The 16,419-nt window shown below is 45.1% G+C and overlaps 1 protein-coding gene across 2 annotated transcripts in view; it reads right to left on the bottom strand.

Annotated features, from left to right (window-relative positions):
• The window catches only part of LOC147733417 (uncharacterized), a 164,193-nt gene that overhangs the window by 77,135 nt on the left and 70,639 nt on the right, over positions 1-16,419 (bottom strand). Inside the window, exon 6 of one of the 2 annotated variants that reach the window (XM_086958033.1) lies at positions 1,004-1,153. The exons of the other annotated variant lie outside the window; for it this stretch is intronic. Coding sequence (XP_086814159.1) covers positions 1,004-1,153 — 150 coding nt within the window. The remainder of the gene's footprint in view (positions 1-1,003; positions 1,154-16,419) is intronic. 2 annotated transcript variants of the gene reach the window in all.

Below are 16,419 nucleotides of genomic sequence, written 5' to 3'. Positions count from 1 at the left end.
GTGAGTGTTTGATTAGCTCAAACGCTCCGTCCATCATCCCGTTTTGTATCGCTTTGTTCGCCCTAAGTTGGCAGGGTATGCTCAGACGTGAGTCCCTTGCTCACTTGGCCACTGGATTCAAGATAGCCTGGCTGATGAGGATTATGAATCCGAAACCGGTCCCAGGATGCTGGTTTCCGGTCCAGGGAAGACATGTCTTGGCAGTTCGGGCTGGACTGTTCCCATGAGGCACAGGGTCAGACTGATTTGCATATGGCCATGTCTGAACTGGGGTGGCTGAGTGAGCTAAAGAATGGTGATGAATTAAGCCCAGATCAGTTGACTGAGGGTGAGTGTTTGATTGGCTCAAACGCTCCGTCCATCAACCCGTTTTGTATCGCTTTCTTCTGGAATATTGCATTAATTCCTGGAAGACACACTGGGGGTACTGTGTTCAGTTGAAAAGGTTTAAAATGCTGTGCTTTCTTCTTGTGGCCATTTCTGGAGTACTTGTGTACATTCCTAGATGCCACATCATTAGAACAAAGAAGACGATTTGGAGGAAGTCAATTGAACGGCACAGAAATGGTGCCAGGGAAACCACAAGTCTGTTGATGAAAAAGCTCAAGAATAGAAATGTGTACACTGGGAGGAAACAGGGAGGGGTCAATGGCAAATATATTCAAACTCCTAAAGGAAATGAATCAAGCATAAAAGGTTGTCTTTTTCAGTCAAATACCATTCTTACAATTAGAAGTATGAGTCTGAGACATTTTATCACAGAATAGTGTGGCATTAAGCGATAGGGACAAAAGCTGTACATTTATGTTTCAATGACCTGTTTCAGAAGGACTGCATGAGGGCTTTGTGTCAGGAATACATTTCAGAATAGGCAAGCAGGGTGGCCAAGGTGATCCTTTTTCATCAATCGGATTGTTTCAGGACATCCACCTCTCAGCCAGTTTCCCCTGTAGAGTGTGTTTCGCAACCGAGTATACTTGCTCACTCAATGACAGTCACTCACTAGGGTGCCTCCTTTCCCTCTCTTGATTTTCCCAGGCTCCACGATTGTCATGTTGGTTTTTCTGCTGGGATGAGCTGGAGGCTCCGTCTGTCCAATCGCTTTGATCTGCTCTGTATTCCACAACTCCTGAATCTCGTGGGTGAGTCTGGCCTGCAGGAGAAAACAATGATCATCCAGAGGCAAACACAGTTATGAAATCAGCCAGAAGAAAGTACAAGGCAAAATACACTATTGGTACTTTGTGCCAAACGTTTATCTAGTGTGGGTAAATTGAGCCCTGCCATATGGCAGCTAGATCCGGATCAAATTAGAACATGGTTATGTCAATCTATGGTATTTAACTTGAAAAAGTAGGTGTTTGTGCTTAAAGTCCCTTGTTTAGGTCTGATTGCTACATAATGTTATCAATCAGTATCACACTCTAGAATTTCAGTGTAAATATCGAGGAATACCCTGCAGTCATTTTATCATGTTCAGGACTTATAATCATGTTATTCCTACCCGACCCTTGATGGTGGAAACATGTCATAGATTTTCAGTGACGTGATACACTATTTCTGCAGTATAATCACAGTATTATTGCATTATTTAGAATTTGCGTTTATGTCAGATTTAGGACTATGAGTTGATACTTTGATGTCCTTCAGAATAAATCATTGGAAATCTTGTGTAATAGTCAGTGCAAATATGTTCCCATTTATTGCAGATCTTATTTGCCATTAAAGCAGCAATCTATGTGAGGACGAAAGAATAAATATTCGCATTTCAAACGTTAATGTTTTTTAAGGGGCGAATGGTCTCTTCACCCACCCCCACATTCTGTCAGTGTACCAAGATGTCAGAATTGTGGTACTAGAACTATGAGCTGCTCCTCTTGTGTGCAGACTGGCTATGCCTCCCTGTGCTTGGCTGGTGTATTACTATTAATCATGTGGCCTTCTTGAAATTATGACTTTCAAAGACTGAAACTTTAACGATTCCTGCATAATGAAAATGTGAAATTCTGGTGAACCAACAGTTCTTACATTTACAAGGGTTTTTAATATTTGTAGAAACAGAAGTGACTAAGACAGTGCTGCATTTAAATTGGAAATGTTGCACATTGTCATGCTGAGAATGTTGGGGTGCACATATCAGCATTGCGCAAAGGTAGAATGCTGCTCATCAGCATAATGCAAACCTAAGAATGCAGCATAAAAACATAAGGCAACAAGCATTTGCAATGCAATAGGTCTCGCATTAGGAATGTTTGAGCTATTGATCTTGTAAATGACACATTTTTTATTTATGTGTTGGTTTTGAAAATAGCGAAATTAATAGCTTTGTCATTTACAATGCCAATAGTTATAACTTTCGCAAATGTGACACCTATAGCATTGGAAATGCAATATGTGTTGTATTTGCGTTGCTTGGATGTATTGATATTACAAATAACAATAGCTTTTAATTTTTTTAAATAATTAATACTTGAATAAAAGTTATTGGAATTTATAATGGCAATAGCTTAAACTTTTGTAAATAACTTTTGTGACGATTATGTTCAGTGTATTTTATTGTGACGAAAATCCAAGAACTGAAGTGAAATATTCACATCTTTTTGTGACATTTGTAATAAAGCTTGAAACATTGATAGAACATATTTGAACTAGTTGTTGAATGGTGGCACATATGGATGCTGTGGTGGCGTTGATTGAGGTTGTGGTGACAACGAGTGATGCTGTGGCGTTCAGTGATGCTGTGGTAGCGCATAGTGATGTTGTGGTGCCCCTGAGTAATGCTGTGGTGATGCAATTGATAAATAGAGTGAGGGCGATAGATAGATAGAGTGAGTGCGATAGATAGATAGAGGGCGAAAACAAAATATGTACTATAGTTTACATATATAAACAGAAGCATAAAAAAAATTAAGTGTGAGGACTTGTGTTCAATGTTATACCAGAACAATCAAGAATGCCATGTAAGAAATACCATGAAAACATCCCATAAACAAAGCTACCTATCGCATATTTATGCCACATAATGCACCTCAAATTGGATTGTAACGCTGACTAATAGCAATGCCATACTACTTCCGAGCAGTGATAATCAGACAGCAATGTCTAGAATTAACGTGTTACTGACGTTTCTGCAGAGGAACATTTGAAGTACAATAGCATGCACCTTCGAGAATGAGGAAAATGGAATTTTATATGGCCTATGTGTCCCCTGCGTGTACCCCAACGTGTAGTATATGTGCATGACATCCATGCATTTTCCCTCTATGGCCGAAATGATGACGCCTATGCATTTGCGTCCAACGTTAACATGTCTGTTATTAGGCCCTCCATGAATACAACGTTAATTCTGCACTGAGGCCTACGTTGCCAATGTATTTACATGGTACACGTTTTGTGGCCCAGCCGAGCCAGGCCCTGAATTCAGGCTCCGAGCCTCTTCTGACTCTGAAAGCTACAGTGCATCCCTGACCTCTCCCTTACTCCCTGCTCAGCCGAGAGGTGCCCGGCCTGACCTGCCTGCCAAGACGGTATTTTGCCTACAGTTGTCTGCTCAGCTCCGCGAAAACACATTCCAGTCTAGTGAAGGAGGTAAACATATCTGTCTGCAGAGCATAGGGCCTAGCCTTCCTGTCTCCATGCAAGTGATTTACTGAACCCGTTGCCATAGAAGGCCCATGGCCCCCACGCAATGCACGAAGAAATATATGCGCACACTAGCATTTAGTGATGAACAGCCTTTACTCGAGAGACCTTTACTTCAGACAATACATCCTCCATACACAAGATATCAGATATGCCAAATGGTGCAGGTCGTTCTGACATCCCAGACTCCAGACTCCTCTTCTAGTGCTAAAAGTCAGCCCCCCCGCTCTCCCCAGTTACACGTCAATTTCACGTCATGACCAGTTGCGCGCACATGTAGGGTAAAAGTTTCTGCTGACCCTGCAGACCTCCTCTATGCATCCACCCACCTATGACACACCTATGACTCATCAAGTGACCACCCACGTGTACGCCTCCTTACACGCCTACTTTTCACGCCCTTGTGTTCTTATCTCTCTTTTTCACTTGTTCCGCCTTCTCTATTCATTACAATTGTATGGTTTTACTATATATAATGTGTGATGTGAATAAAACGGCAGATATCCCTTCCTGAACCTTAGTGGTGATGGAACCCGATTCTCAGTGACTCGAGTCATTTACATTAAAGCCCTTTTGACTCAGATACCACGGACTCTGCCTCTCATATTATGAGCTATCCTTATTCATTATTAATGTATAGAAATTATGTCCTGGTAATTTTATTTACCACATAAATCTGGCGCCCGAATAGGGACTAGTCCCCTTCCCCACGCGCCGGCGATGTAAGGTGCAGCCCCCTGACCCCTTCTATAGCCGTGACGGACCCATCGTGTACACATCCGCGGGATTTCCTGCCAACTCCCTCAGGCCCACAAAGGAGGAGATGGAGACTGCGACCAGGCATCCACACGAGGCGGTGAGGATTGCGGACCATCCCGACCAGAGCCCAAGCCGAGAGAGCAAGGTCCGAGGTATCCCGAGGCCCACCTGTTCCGAGGCGCATGCACAGCAAGAAGCCGTAGTATCGAGTTTCCGAGGCCTTCAGTTTTGCTTCCCGGTGAGTACCGTTGTTGGGAACGCATAGAGACGGGTTCATTTATTTGAGCCCGGTCAAGACGGGTCTGGGTACACAGACCCGGTACAGACGTGTCCACTTTAGGTGGATGCGGTAAAGACGTGTCTCCTTATGAGACCGGTATGACTGTACTGTTCTAGCAGTGCATCCAGTATTTTATGTTTGAATTTCTAGGATTGTGTTCTTCCATGTACTAGTCAGTATCTGTTTCTAATGTTTTAATGTCGTGGTATGAATGATTGTTTACAGTCTATTATTGTGTTTATTGTGTCTTCGTTCAAGCTAGTTCAAACATGCCGTTGTTTTCGAAATTACGTCAGATAGGGACCAGGAAAGGGATACTCGAAGAGGCAGTTCCCGTCCCGCCTAGGTACACTCCTGGACACTTTATGTACCAAAAACATGGCCTAGATGCCATACTATTCTTAGACTTATGGGTAGACTACACGAAGGATCTGGAGGAGAAATACAGATGGCCTGTCTCAGGGACATGGGATGCTGATTGCATCATGAGAGTAGAGGAAGTACTATGAAAAAAGAAAGCTAGACAATCCCAGAAAGATGCCATAGAGTTGTGGCGTAAAGAAGCGCATAGAAGAACAGAGAAAGAAATTAACAAAGCAGAGAGAAGTAGAGAAGCATCAGAAAAAGCCAAAGAAAAAGAACTAAAAGAAGAAGGTGAACGAGTTAAGGCAGAACAATTAGATAGACAAAGAAATGCCCTAATTAAAGGCATGTATCCCCTCCTTGCTGAGGGCCTACCGAAAGTGACCCCGGAAGTACCCAGTAACTTGCCACCACCACTGATCCCGACTAAACTCCGTAGTCATAAACAGACAGCAGCTGACATTTTTCTGCCCTCCTATTTAGACGACGCTGCTCCAGAGTATGTTAATGAAGATCTTCCTCCTCCTCCTAACCCGACCAATCCTCCTGTCAATATCCCTACCAATCCTTTTAGCCAACCACCCGTAGCACAAGATCAACCCGCATTAACAGCAGCACCGGCAGTGAAAGACAGCTCAAGCCAAGACTCCTCGAGTCTAGGGGCATCTGGAGGGGGGCCCTCTGGAGACATACCACATACACCGCACACCCCACCACCAGTAAAACGAACATTACGAGAAATAGCACTACAAAGCACGCCAAAACCCACGACACCAGCATCTCTTAGACAGTCACTTTCTGATTGTAAATATGATCCAGTACCAGGTGAGGGCGGAATGCTCATATACTCAGTACGTTTAAGACGCGTTGCAGATTATTTGATCACTTTACCAGACATGAAGGAACACTTAGACAGAATATACCACTTCATTAGAACGGGGGAGGGACCAGAAAGTATACATGAGGCCATGGCACATAGAAAGGTGGAGATTCAAAGCTTGCTTTTAAAGTTTTTGATTAATTGTTTGATCAGGGAACGAGACCAACCAGATAAAGAAGTAACGAAAGGTATGAAGACTTGGAGTGACAATATAGGTGTTGGTAAACATGATACACAGAACAAAATAGAAACCATGTACAGGAAAATTCGTAAAGAAATTCTTGATATACACAAGAGAGAACAAGACGAGAAACAAACAGAGAAAGAGGACGACGAAGTCTCAGATGAGGATAATACAGTAACAGAGGAACCAAATAAAATGAATTACGTAGGTAGGGCAAGGCCGTTTGACAGACCCATACGCCTAGATTACAATAAACGTTCCCTCTCTCCAATACCAGAAAGATATTCCCTTGAACATCTGTTCCAAGCTACTGAACATGCACTGAAAAAACGAGTAGGGAGTAGCGAACTTAGTACTATCCATGAACAGGAACTAGCCCGGTCAGCAGTCCAATGGGCTTGCAATTCTAATATATATAAAGATGACATAGTAGCACAAACATTATTTAGTCTTCCTCCGGAAGAACAGCGTTTAGCTGGTATTTACATGATTCAACATCTCATCACCTCGTATGAGAGTCAGTATTCTGATCCAGGTCCATTGTATAAAATACTGGACGACCTACTCTTGGAAAGATGGAGAGGCCTAGGCTCCGAATTAATAAATGTCATTCTAGATCAACGACATAAGTACTTAACTTTTCTGACCCCGCACTTGATTCCTGCCCCCCATCGAGAAAGAAAGACCTTTCACATAGACAGACAGAATCCCCTACGAGAGGTTCATCCCGTTAAAACTACGGGGGGTGAGCTTCAACGAGTATACGTTTATACACCCTTGACGAAAATGGAATTATTGGAAATGAAAAAACTACTGCCCTGTCACGATAAAGACCCAGGGGGATTCCACCGTGAATTAAAAGACATGCTCCGCATGGGGGAATACACATATGCTGATATCATTAAAATGTTGAAAGTACTGTTACCAGCAGGCATTTACGAAAAGCTTAAAGAAAAAGAGTGGGAGGTGGGAGAGAAAAAGATTAATTGGACAGAATTAGAAGACGAAGAAAAACTCAGAAGCCCTGGTACTGGTCTTGGGGAAAAAGCTAAAGAACTACCCGAGCTATTAATACAGGTTTTGCCGAGATTATTGACTATTAAAAAAAGAAGATTGGGATGCTATTTCAGCCTGCAAACAGAAACAAGATGAAGACACTAGTGATTTTTATTCCAGATTCGAAAAATGTTTTCTTATTAACAGTGGCCTGAAGACAAGTAGTGAATCGTACCCACATCTTTTTGTGAGCAAATTAGTAGAGAATTCCTTACCCCAGATCAAAAATAGAGTACGTACTGAAGGTTGAGAGTACCTGGCAAGCCAATAGCCCTTCCCAAATGTTACAAATGTTACAGTATCACCAGAATCGAATTAGAGAAGAACAAGAACACGAAAAGAGACGCATGAAAGATACGAAAATGAAAGTACTAGTCGCGCAATCAGTTCCAGCTGATGGCCATAAAAAGGGCACGGCACCTGTCAAAGTGAACTGTAACTACTGTAAACAGCCAGGTCACTATATAAATGAATGTGCTGTCCTGAAACACAATATAGCTACAGGCAAGACGAAAGAAAGACCGCGTCCTCCTAGACAGGATAACATCCAACAGAACACGCAAACTCCACAGAACGCACAACAGACAGTAGCTGTACCCCAACCCATTGCTGCCACACAACATGTCACGCAACAAATGTACCAGTATGCACAGTCGGACTACCCAGATTATCAACAGTACTCATGAAACAGCCTAGAGAGGGAGGTTGGCTTGCCCCTTATTGAGGTTCCTGTAGACCAAGAGGGTCCCTATGTACATAGTCATTTATTGGGAAAAGACAGAACATTTCTGATTGATACAGGGGCGAGCAGAACTACCATCAGTCATGACGAGGTTCCAGGGGCACCCCTCTCAGGCTCACAGAATGTTTCCCTGGGATTTTCAGGAAAGCCTATTGTTAACGAAGTGTCAAAGCCAGTTTCCCTAGAAGTTGGTCCATTGTGCCGCACTACAGACTTGTTGCTTACGAAATCATGTCCAGAAAACTTGCCTGGTATAAAAACATTGAAAGAACTAGGAGCAGTGATTTGTTGTTCTCCGGAAGGAGTGTGTTAGACCTGTCTGGCTTTTTGGCGAAGTCCCTCCTAATTATTATTTATTTTGTCCCCTTTTTGCCCCTCATACCCTTGATAATTTTTTGTCTACTGACTTTTTGTAGGTGTTGGCCAGGGGGATAGGTGTTCTTTCTCCCCCTCATAATCTTTTACCTCAGGCCCAGAGGCCTGTTCTGACAGGGAAGTTGGCACCACCTAAAATGGTGGCCACCAACTGCCCTAACTGTCACACACAGAACTTGGCCATAGCCTAACATAGGGCATTCTAGAACCTTCTGGTCCATTCTGGACCACTGAAGGGCAGCCTATATAAGGCGGAATGCTGGACATCCATTTTGTCTGTCAGTGAGGAGCAGCTAGAGTGAAGGCTGAGGTCTAGTGGGGGTAGGATTCTGAAGGGTGGTTTCCTCTACAAGAGTAGCCCTCTGTCAAGGCTTTCCCACCTCCTATGTCCTGTTGTCCTAGCCAAGTTAGCTCATCCTGCTGATCCTGGACAGATAGGTGAAGGGGTTAATTCTAGTAGTCTTGGGAGCTGAGAAGAACCCTGCCTTGGGAGCTGAACTGAGAGTTACCCTGTGCGCTTAGTCTGCCCAGTAAGGAGGGATAGGGGATTAGTGTTGAGGAAGTGCTCTGTGGATTAATTCTGAAGGAGCCTCCCCGTTTTTATCCCCCCTCCTCACCATAGTGTGGAAAGGAAGGACTTCCATTGGACAATTTCAAGATTTTCTTACCCCAAACTGGTCCTGTGACGTGTGGCAAGCCTCCCCATCTGTTGGGTGGAAAGTGTGGGCTGAGGACCCTGCTCACTGCCTTCAACTGAGAGCGGGACCCCTGGGGCACTGTTCGCGCTCTGTGGCAGCGCCCCCGCAGCATCCACTGAGCCTGTGAAGCCTTGCGAGGCTTCCCTTCGTGGACGGGACCCCGGGGGCGCCTACCGCGCTGTGGAGACGTTGCCGGCAGCGACCTAGCTCTGAGGGAAGTGAAGGCGCCTTCGCGCATGCCCCGTCAGATACTGATCCCCGGAAGGAGGGGCGCAAGGAGAGCGCAGGCCCGTGAGTAGCGCGTCCCTTCTGGGAGCAGGCGCAGCGAGAGGAGGCATCAGCGTGAGCGCCTTCCGCGCATGTCAGCGGGAGTAGCAGCCCCCGCCGGACAGCACTGCGGAGGCGGGACCAGGAGGGGAGGCGCCGGGAGCCGAGCAGAGGCTGAGGTGTGTGGCATCGTCTTCCCCCCACTCGAGCGCCTCAGGAAGGAGCTGGCGCGAGCGGGAAGGGGGGAGTTGTGTTCTCCGTTGTTCCTCCGCCCCAGCATCAAGTAAGCAGCTGGCACGGCGGGAGGAAGTAGAGTGAGGCATTTGAGACCTCGAAGGAGCCTTAAAGCAGCAGCGACGCGTGGAGACTGGAACAGCATCGTCTCCACGCTACAGTAAGGAGTAGAGAAGAGGGGCCCCTGGGGAGTTCTGAGTAACAGGGGATAACTTAACTTTGGTCATTGCCCTCAGCTGTGGAGAAGAGGTGGGGCCGGCTGAGTAGATAAGAAAACAGCTTCTCTTAGAGACTGTTAATGCCCTTTTGAACATCTTGAAGTTCTGAACCCTCACAGTGACTGTTGAGTTGTTAGGAGAGTGGGAGGAACTGTGGGAGGAGGAATAAGGGCACCATATGGAAGCCAAAGTTAATTAATGTTGAAGTCCAGTTATATATCTCAGGAATATTTACAGAATTGAATGCAGAATATTGATGCTGGAGTCTGATGCAATGTTCTATTGATAACAGCTACTGAAGCAGGTTAACATCTCTGGAGGTGGCACTACTGACGTACATGACATCTAAATATGATGAAAGATATTATTAATGTGGATTCTTAATGCCAGTGACTCTGCTAAAAAGAATGTTATTACTTTTATGACATCTGCTTTTGCTTAGATTGAGTGGTAGTTTTCTCTCCCAAAACTTTAGCGGATTGTGATTTCATCTGATTGATGGTAAAGTACTGAACTGTAAATTCTAAAGCATAAGAGAATAGAATATAAATTATTTTTATAAAGCATTTTTGGTGTAGCGTTTTCTTTTTGAGTGCTATTGCGTGGTTTTACTTTTGGGTGGTCTGCAACCTTTACACTGTGCCTCTGAAATGTTAGTCTTGCCCTAGGCCAGGCTACCCCAGTTCCAACAGAGTGAGATTGTTTTTACGTGATTTTAAAGGTCATTATGTGTTGAGAGATTTTGACCCCAGCCTTCAGAATGTACCACAGCATTTATGGGCACAAGGTCCGACTGATGTAGGTTGCATGCACATTACACCATACCGTGTCACACTCAAGCAAGGAGTTGTACTGCCACGAATCCGACAATACAAGTTACCACCTGATGCTGTAGTAGCATTACTGAAGATTGTTGACGAACTTATTGCACAAGGAGTGGTTGTAGAAACTGACTCCAATGTATGTAATTCTCCTATCATTCCGATTCTTAAACGAACTGATCCAAATGCACCACCGGTCTACTGATTGACCTCCGAGAATTGAACAAATGCATAATACCCCAGTACCCAGTGGTCCCAGACATTTCTTCACTATTGACTGCAATTGATTCCGAAGCGACGTTCTTTACTGAAATTGATCTCAAGAACGCCTTCTTTAGTGTCCCGATCCATCCGGAGAGCCAATACCTCTTCGGATTCTGTTTAAATGGCCGAAGTTTCAAATTTGCAAGGGCTCCTCAAGGGTTCACAGAAAGTCCTAGTATTTACAGTCAAGCATTGAAAAGACAACTAGACAGTATGCACATGCCTACTGACACTGCACTGCTCCAATACGTTGATGATCTTTTGATCACAGCACGGACAGAACGAGACTGCGAACGTGCATCACTGACAGTCTTATACTTCCTGGCAGAAAAGGGGCACAAGGTGTCCCCTTCAAAGTTACAATTCTGTGTCCAGCAAGTTGTGTACCTTGGTCACTTGCTGTCCAAGAGGGGTAGACAGTTGACACCTGACCGCATTCAGTTAATTGCACATCTTCCACAGCCCAAGACACAAAAGGGAGTACGGGCCTTCATTGGCCTCACTTCTTACTGCAGACAATGGATTCCTGAGTACGCATATCTAGCCAAACCACTCATACAGTTAACTACACAGGAGGCAGCGACTTCGACTGTCCTCCCTTGGACTCAGGAACATACACTTGCATTTGATGAATTGAAGAAAGCCCTATGTCAAGCACCAGTTTTAGCGACACCATGTTACAGCAAACCTTTTACACTTTTTGTTACTGAACGCGATGGCACAGCATTATCTGTCCTTACACAAGATCAAGCAGGAAAACACAAGCCTTGTGCTTACTTTTCTAGTACATTGGATCCAGTGGCCCAGGCTCTGCCTGCGTGCCTGAAATCAGTTGCAGCAACAGCTCTAGCAATCAGACAAAGCGATTCCATAGTGTTAGGACATCCTCTGACAGTACAGGTTCCACACTCAGTGGAAGTTCTCTTGAACCGGACACAGACACAGCACCTGACTGTAGCAAGACTGACAGGATATGAACTGACATTGTTCCAGCCACACATAGAGATCAGACGTTGCAATATCCTTAACCCTGCGACGCTTTTACCCTCGAGCATAGCAGACCCTACACCACATGACTGTGTGAAAGCAATTAACACAGTGACGAAGCCAAGACAAGACTTGACAGACATCGCATTACCCGACCCAGACCTGACACTTTATGTGGATGGTTCATGTATGAGAATAAGCACAGGAGAGTTAGTGGCCGCATATGCAGTGACCACCGATACTGAAATCATAGAAACACAACAAATTGACACCCTGTCTGCCCAAGCAGCAGAGCTCATTGCTCTGACCCAAGCCTGCATACGAGCCAAGAACTTGAAAGTAAACATATACACAGATTCACAGTACGCATTCGGAGTCGTTCACGACTTTGGAGTCCTTTGGCAAGAGAGAGGTTTCCTGACCTCCCATGGCGCCAAGATACAGCATGGTCCCCTCATTCAAGCCCTGTTAGATGCAATACACTTACCTACAGCAATAGCCATCATGAAGTGCAAAGCACATACTAAAGTCACTGACACCATTTCCCAGGGTAACGACATGGCAGATCGAACAGCTAAACTTACCGCTCAGACTCAAACAGACATTCCAACTAACACGACAGAGACTGAAGTACCTTCACTGACGAATTGCATGACAGTCAGGGTTCCCTCTCAAGATGTACTCGACATACAGACACATGCCACTCCAGATGAAATCAAGAAATGGACTGAACAAGGAGGGGTCCAGACAGACCAGGGTTGGATGACAAAAGGCAAAGCCATGTGGTTCCTCCCTGACTCCATGGTTCAAGTTATAATTAATACAGCACATAGTCCAGCACATTTAGGAGAAAAAGCCATGTTAGACAGTATACAGAACATCTGGTTCAACAAGCATTTACGTGCAGCAGCGAAACAGAAAGTGCGTACCTGCATGATCTGTTGTCAGTTCAATCCAGGCAAAGGCATTCCCGTGGAACAAGGTGGATTTCATCCTCCTGACCACCCTTTTGAAGTCCTCCAGATGGATTACATTCAGATGGACAGATGTCGAGGATTCAAGTATGTCCTCGTAGTTGTATGTGCCCTATCTAGATGGACAGAAGCGTATCCAGTCCCAGATTACACTGCTGTGACCACTGCCAAACAGTTGGTCCGAGAATTCTTTCCGCGATACGGCTTGCCCCGTGTCGTGTATTCAGATAATTGTCAGCCATTCTCTTCTGAATTGATGAAACAAGTATCTCTTTTGTTAGGGTACCAGTGGAAATTCCATTGCGTACGACATCCAGAGGCAGCTGGTCTCGTCGAGAGACACAATCAGACTCTGAAAACTAGGTTGGCGAAGGTCTGTGCAGAAAAAGGCGTGGATTGGATGGTAGCCTTGCCGGTTGCCCTCTTTTACATGCGTATGGTAGCTCATTCCAGAACCGGACTATTCCCGTACGAGGTGGTTTTTGGTAGACCGCCAAATATGTGGGGTACGCCTATGCCACGCAAAATAACTGATGTTGACAGTACTATGCTGACAGATTACCTGGCTTCGTTGATGTCTGCACTACTTTCTTGTCGTTCACAGGTTGCTGCTGCCTTTCCGGACAACACCCAGGTGAAGATTGTTCCGGGAGACCTGGTGTTTGTCCGCAACTTCGACCGTTCAAGCCCTCTGGAGCCCCGCTGGCGTGCGCCCAAATTAGTCTTGCTCACGACGAGAACCGCCGTCAAGGTCGAGGGAAGGAAGGGCTGGCTCCATGCCCACCATGTGAAGCGTTTCCATGGACTTGGTCCAGTAAAGGACTCTGAGAACTGTCCCGAGAACATTGACATTAAACCCCCTTTTCTAGAAAAGACTCCGCAACAAGAATATAGACAAAAGTTACGATCTAGTAAGTCAGACAGCGTTTAATTGTTTAAGTCCCCCTCGGGTGAAGCGGTTAGACAGGTTCCTGACATGTATGAGATCGTAGACCCAAATAGTCAGAGAGATAGGCAGAAAAAAAATGAAAGAGAAGTACTGCAAAAACTTACGCAGTAGATGCATAGTAACTCTGATCATTATGTTTTTTCTAAGTATATCGATTATATGTATAAGCTTGACACTACATGTTTTCTTTCCTCCTCTTGGTTCATATATACATTCCTCCTTCAATGACACTGTAGAGCACACATTCAGTGACCTGCCACCCCATGAATTGTCCTATCGACTAGCACTGCGCAACAACACTTTTATCCGTATGTTACACCATTCTCACCAGACCAGCAATGTTACGAATTGCTGGGTATGCGGCCGACTCCCACCTTATCAGAAAATTAAGGGAGTTCTGCCCCTTTTTCCTTATCCGTTTTCGCACAATGGTTCGTGCGGAGCATGGTTTGCTTTAATGTCATCACTAGACAGTAAGTCCACAGTTTCCCAGGGCGATTGGATATGGGGAGATCTGAATACAGTTATGAATAAGGCATGTTTTCCAGACGAAGACGGTCTTCCCCAAAGGAAAGGGACCGATCTAGAAAATGAAGTGTACGAATTAGGGAATTTTTCTCTTAATCTCATGATTCTGAACGTCCAATCCGAGACCAATACAGGTTCACCGTTTATAACAGTCTTACCAGTGAAAGGTGAATTATGCGTTAGGAAAAATGGTTCCGTGCACTTAGGACACAGTGATTGTAATACTGTGGTCAAATTTAATGATAAAGGAAAGTCTACTTTCAAAGCTTCCCGCCATTCCTATTTCGTTTGTGGTCAGACAGCCTATGTATGTCTGCCCTTAGACTGGGGTGGAACGTGTTATATTGCGTTCCTACTGCCACCTGTTTTCCTAGCCCCATCCCATTATCATCGCGATTCCCAACTCGTACATATAAGACACAAGAGGGAGATCGAGCCCCCAGTTGTCGATCAGACTGAGACAACTCTGGAACAATATACAGATTTCAATAAAGGATTCTTTTTCTTCATAGGTCCCATTCAAAATAGTAAATTAATACGCAGGTTAACCAGAACTTTGGAAGCAGTAGTGAATGAGACTACTTCTGCCTTAGGCAACTTAACAGAGGAGCAGTCTGCTATGAGACTTGTTGTTCTTCAGAATCGCCTTGTCCTTGACGTCATCCTGGCCGATAGGGGCGGAGCTTGTAAAGTGATCGGCTCCAGTTGTTGTGTGTTTATTCCTAATAATGCACCATCAGTGTATGCAGCAATAACAAGGCTCCATAAGATAGCTCACCAGATACACCAGAATCCAGGCACCTGGACTTGGTCCGGTTGGCTCTGGAGTGTGATGTCAGCCTGGGGATAGAAAGCAATATCATTCCTAGGAATAATACTGCTTATAGTATTCAGTTGCTGTCTCTGTCTGCAATGTGGCCCAGCGATTTGCGGCTTGTGTGCCACTGCCTGTATTCCCCGTCCACGTTCACGTTCCCGTGCACGAATGAAAAGAGACGAGCAAATGATGCTATATGAACAAATAGATGGTCTCATGAAAATAGATGTTTCTTCAAGGGAACGTAGGGGACAAGGAGGGAATGAGGAAAATGGAATTTTATATGGCCTATGTGTCCCCTGCGTGCACCCCAACGTGTAGTATATGTGCATGACATCCATGCATTTTCCCTCTATGGCCGAAATGATGACGCCTATGCATTTGCGTCCAACCGTAACATGTCTGTTATTAGGCCCTCCATGAATACAACGTTAATTCTGCACTGAGGCCTACGTTGCCAATGTATTTACATGGTACACGTTTTTGTGGCCCAGCCGAGCCAGGCCCTGAATTCAGGCTCCGAGTCTCTTCTGACTCTGAAAGCTACAGTGCATCCCTGACCTCTCCCTTACTCCCTGCTCAGCCGAGAGGTGCCCAGCCTGGCCTGCCTGCCAAGACGGTATTTTGCCTACAGTTATCTGCTCAGCTCCTCGAAAACACATTCCAGTCTAGTGAAGGAGGTAAACATATCTGTCTGCAGAGCATAGGGCCTAGCCTTCCTGTCTCCATGCAAGTGATTTACTGAACCCGTTGCCATAGAAGGCCCATGGCCCCCACGCAATGCACGAAGAAATATATGCGCACACTAGCATTTAGTGATGAACAGCCTTTACTCGAGAGACCTTTACTTCAGACAATACATCCTCCATACACAAGATATCAGATATGCCAAATGGTGCAGGTCGTTCTGACATCCCAGACTCCAGACTCCTCTTCTAGTGCTAAAAGTCAGCCCCCCCGCTCTCCCCAGTTACACGTCAATTTCACGTCATGACCAGTTGCGCGCACATGTAGGGTAAAATTTTCTGCTGACCCTGCAGACCTCTATGCATCCACCCACCTATGACACACCTATGACTCATCAAGTGACCACCCACGTGTACGCCTCCTTACACGCCCTTGTGTTCTTATCTCTCTTTTTCACTTGTTCCGCCTTCTCTATTCATTACAATTGTATGGTTTTACTATATATAATGTGTGATGTGAATACAACGGCAGATATCCCTTCCTTAACCTTAGTGGTGATGGAACCCGATTCTCAGCGACTCGAGTCATTTACATTAAAGCCCTTTTGACTCAGATACCACGGACTCTGCCTCTCATTTTATGAGCTATCCTTATTCATTATTAATGTAAAGAAATTATGTCCTGGTAATTTTAT

This window comes from Lissotriton vulgaris, chromosome 2_1 (assembly GCF_964263255.1).
Source record: "Lissotriton vulgaris chromosome 2_1, aLisVul1.2, whole genome shotgun sequence".
In the NCBI taxonomy this organism is placed as follows: domain Eukaryota; kingdom Metazoa; phylum Chordata; class Amphibia; order Caudata; family Salamandridae; genus Lissotriton; species Lissotriton vulgaris.
This window is presented reverse-complemented; position numbering and strand designations above follow the sequence as displayed.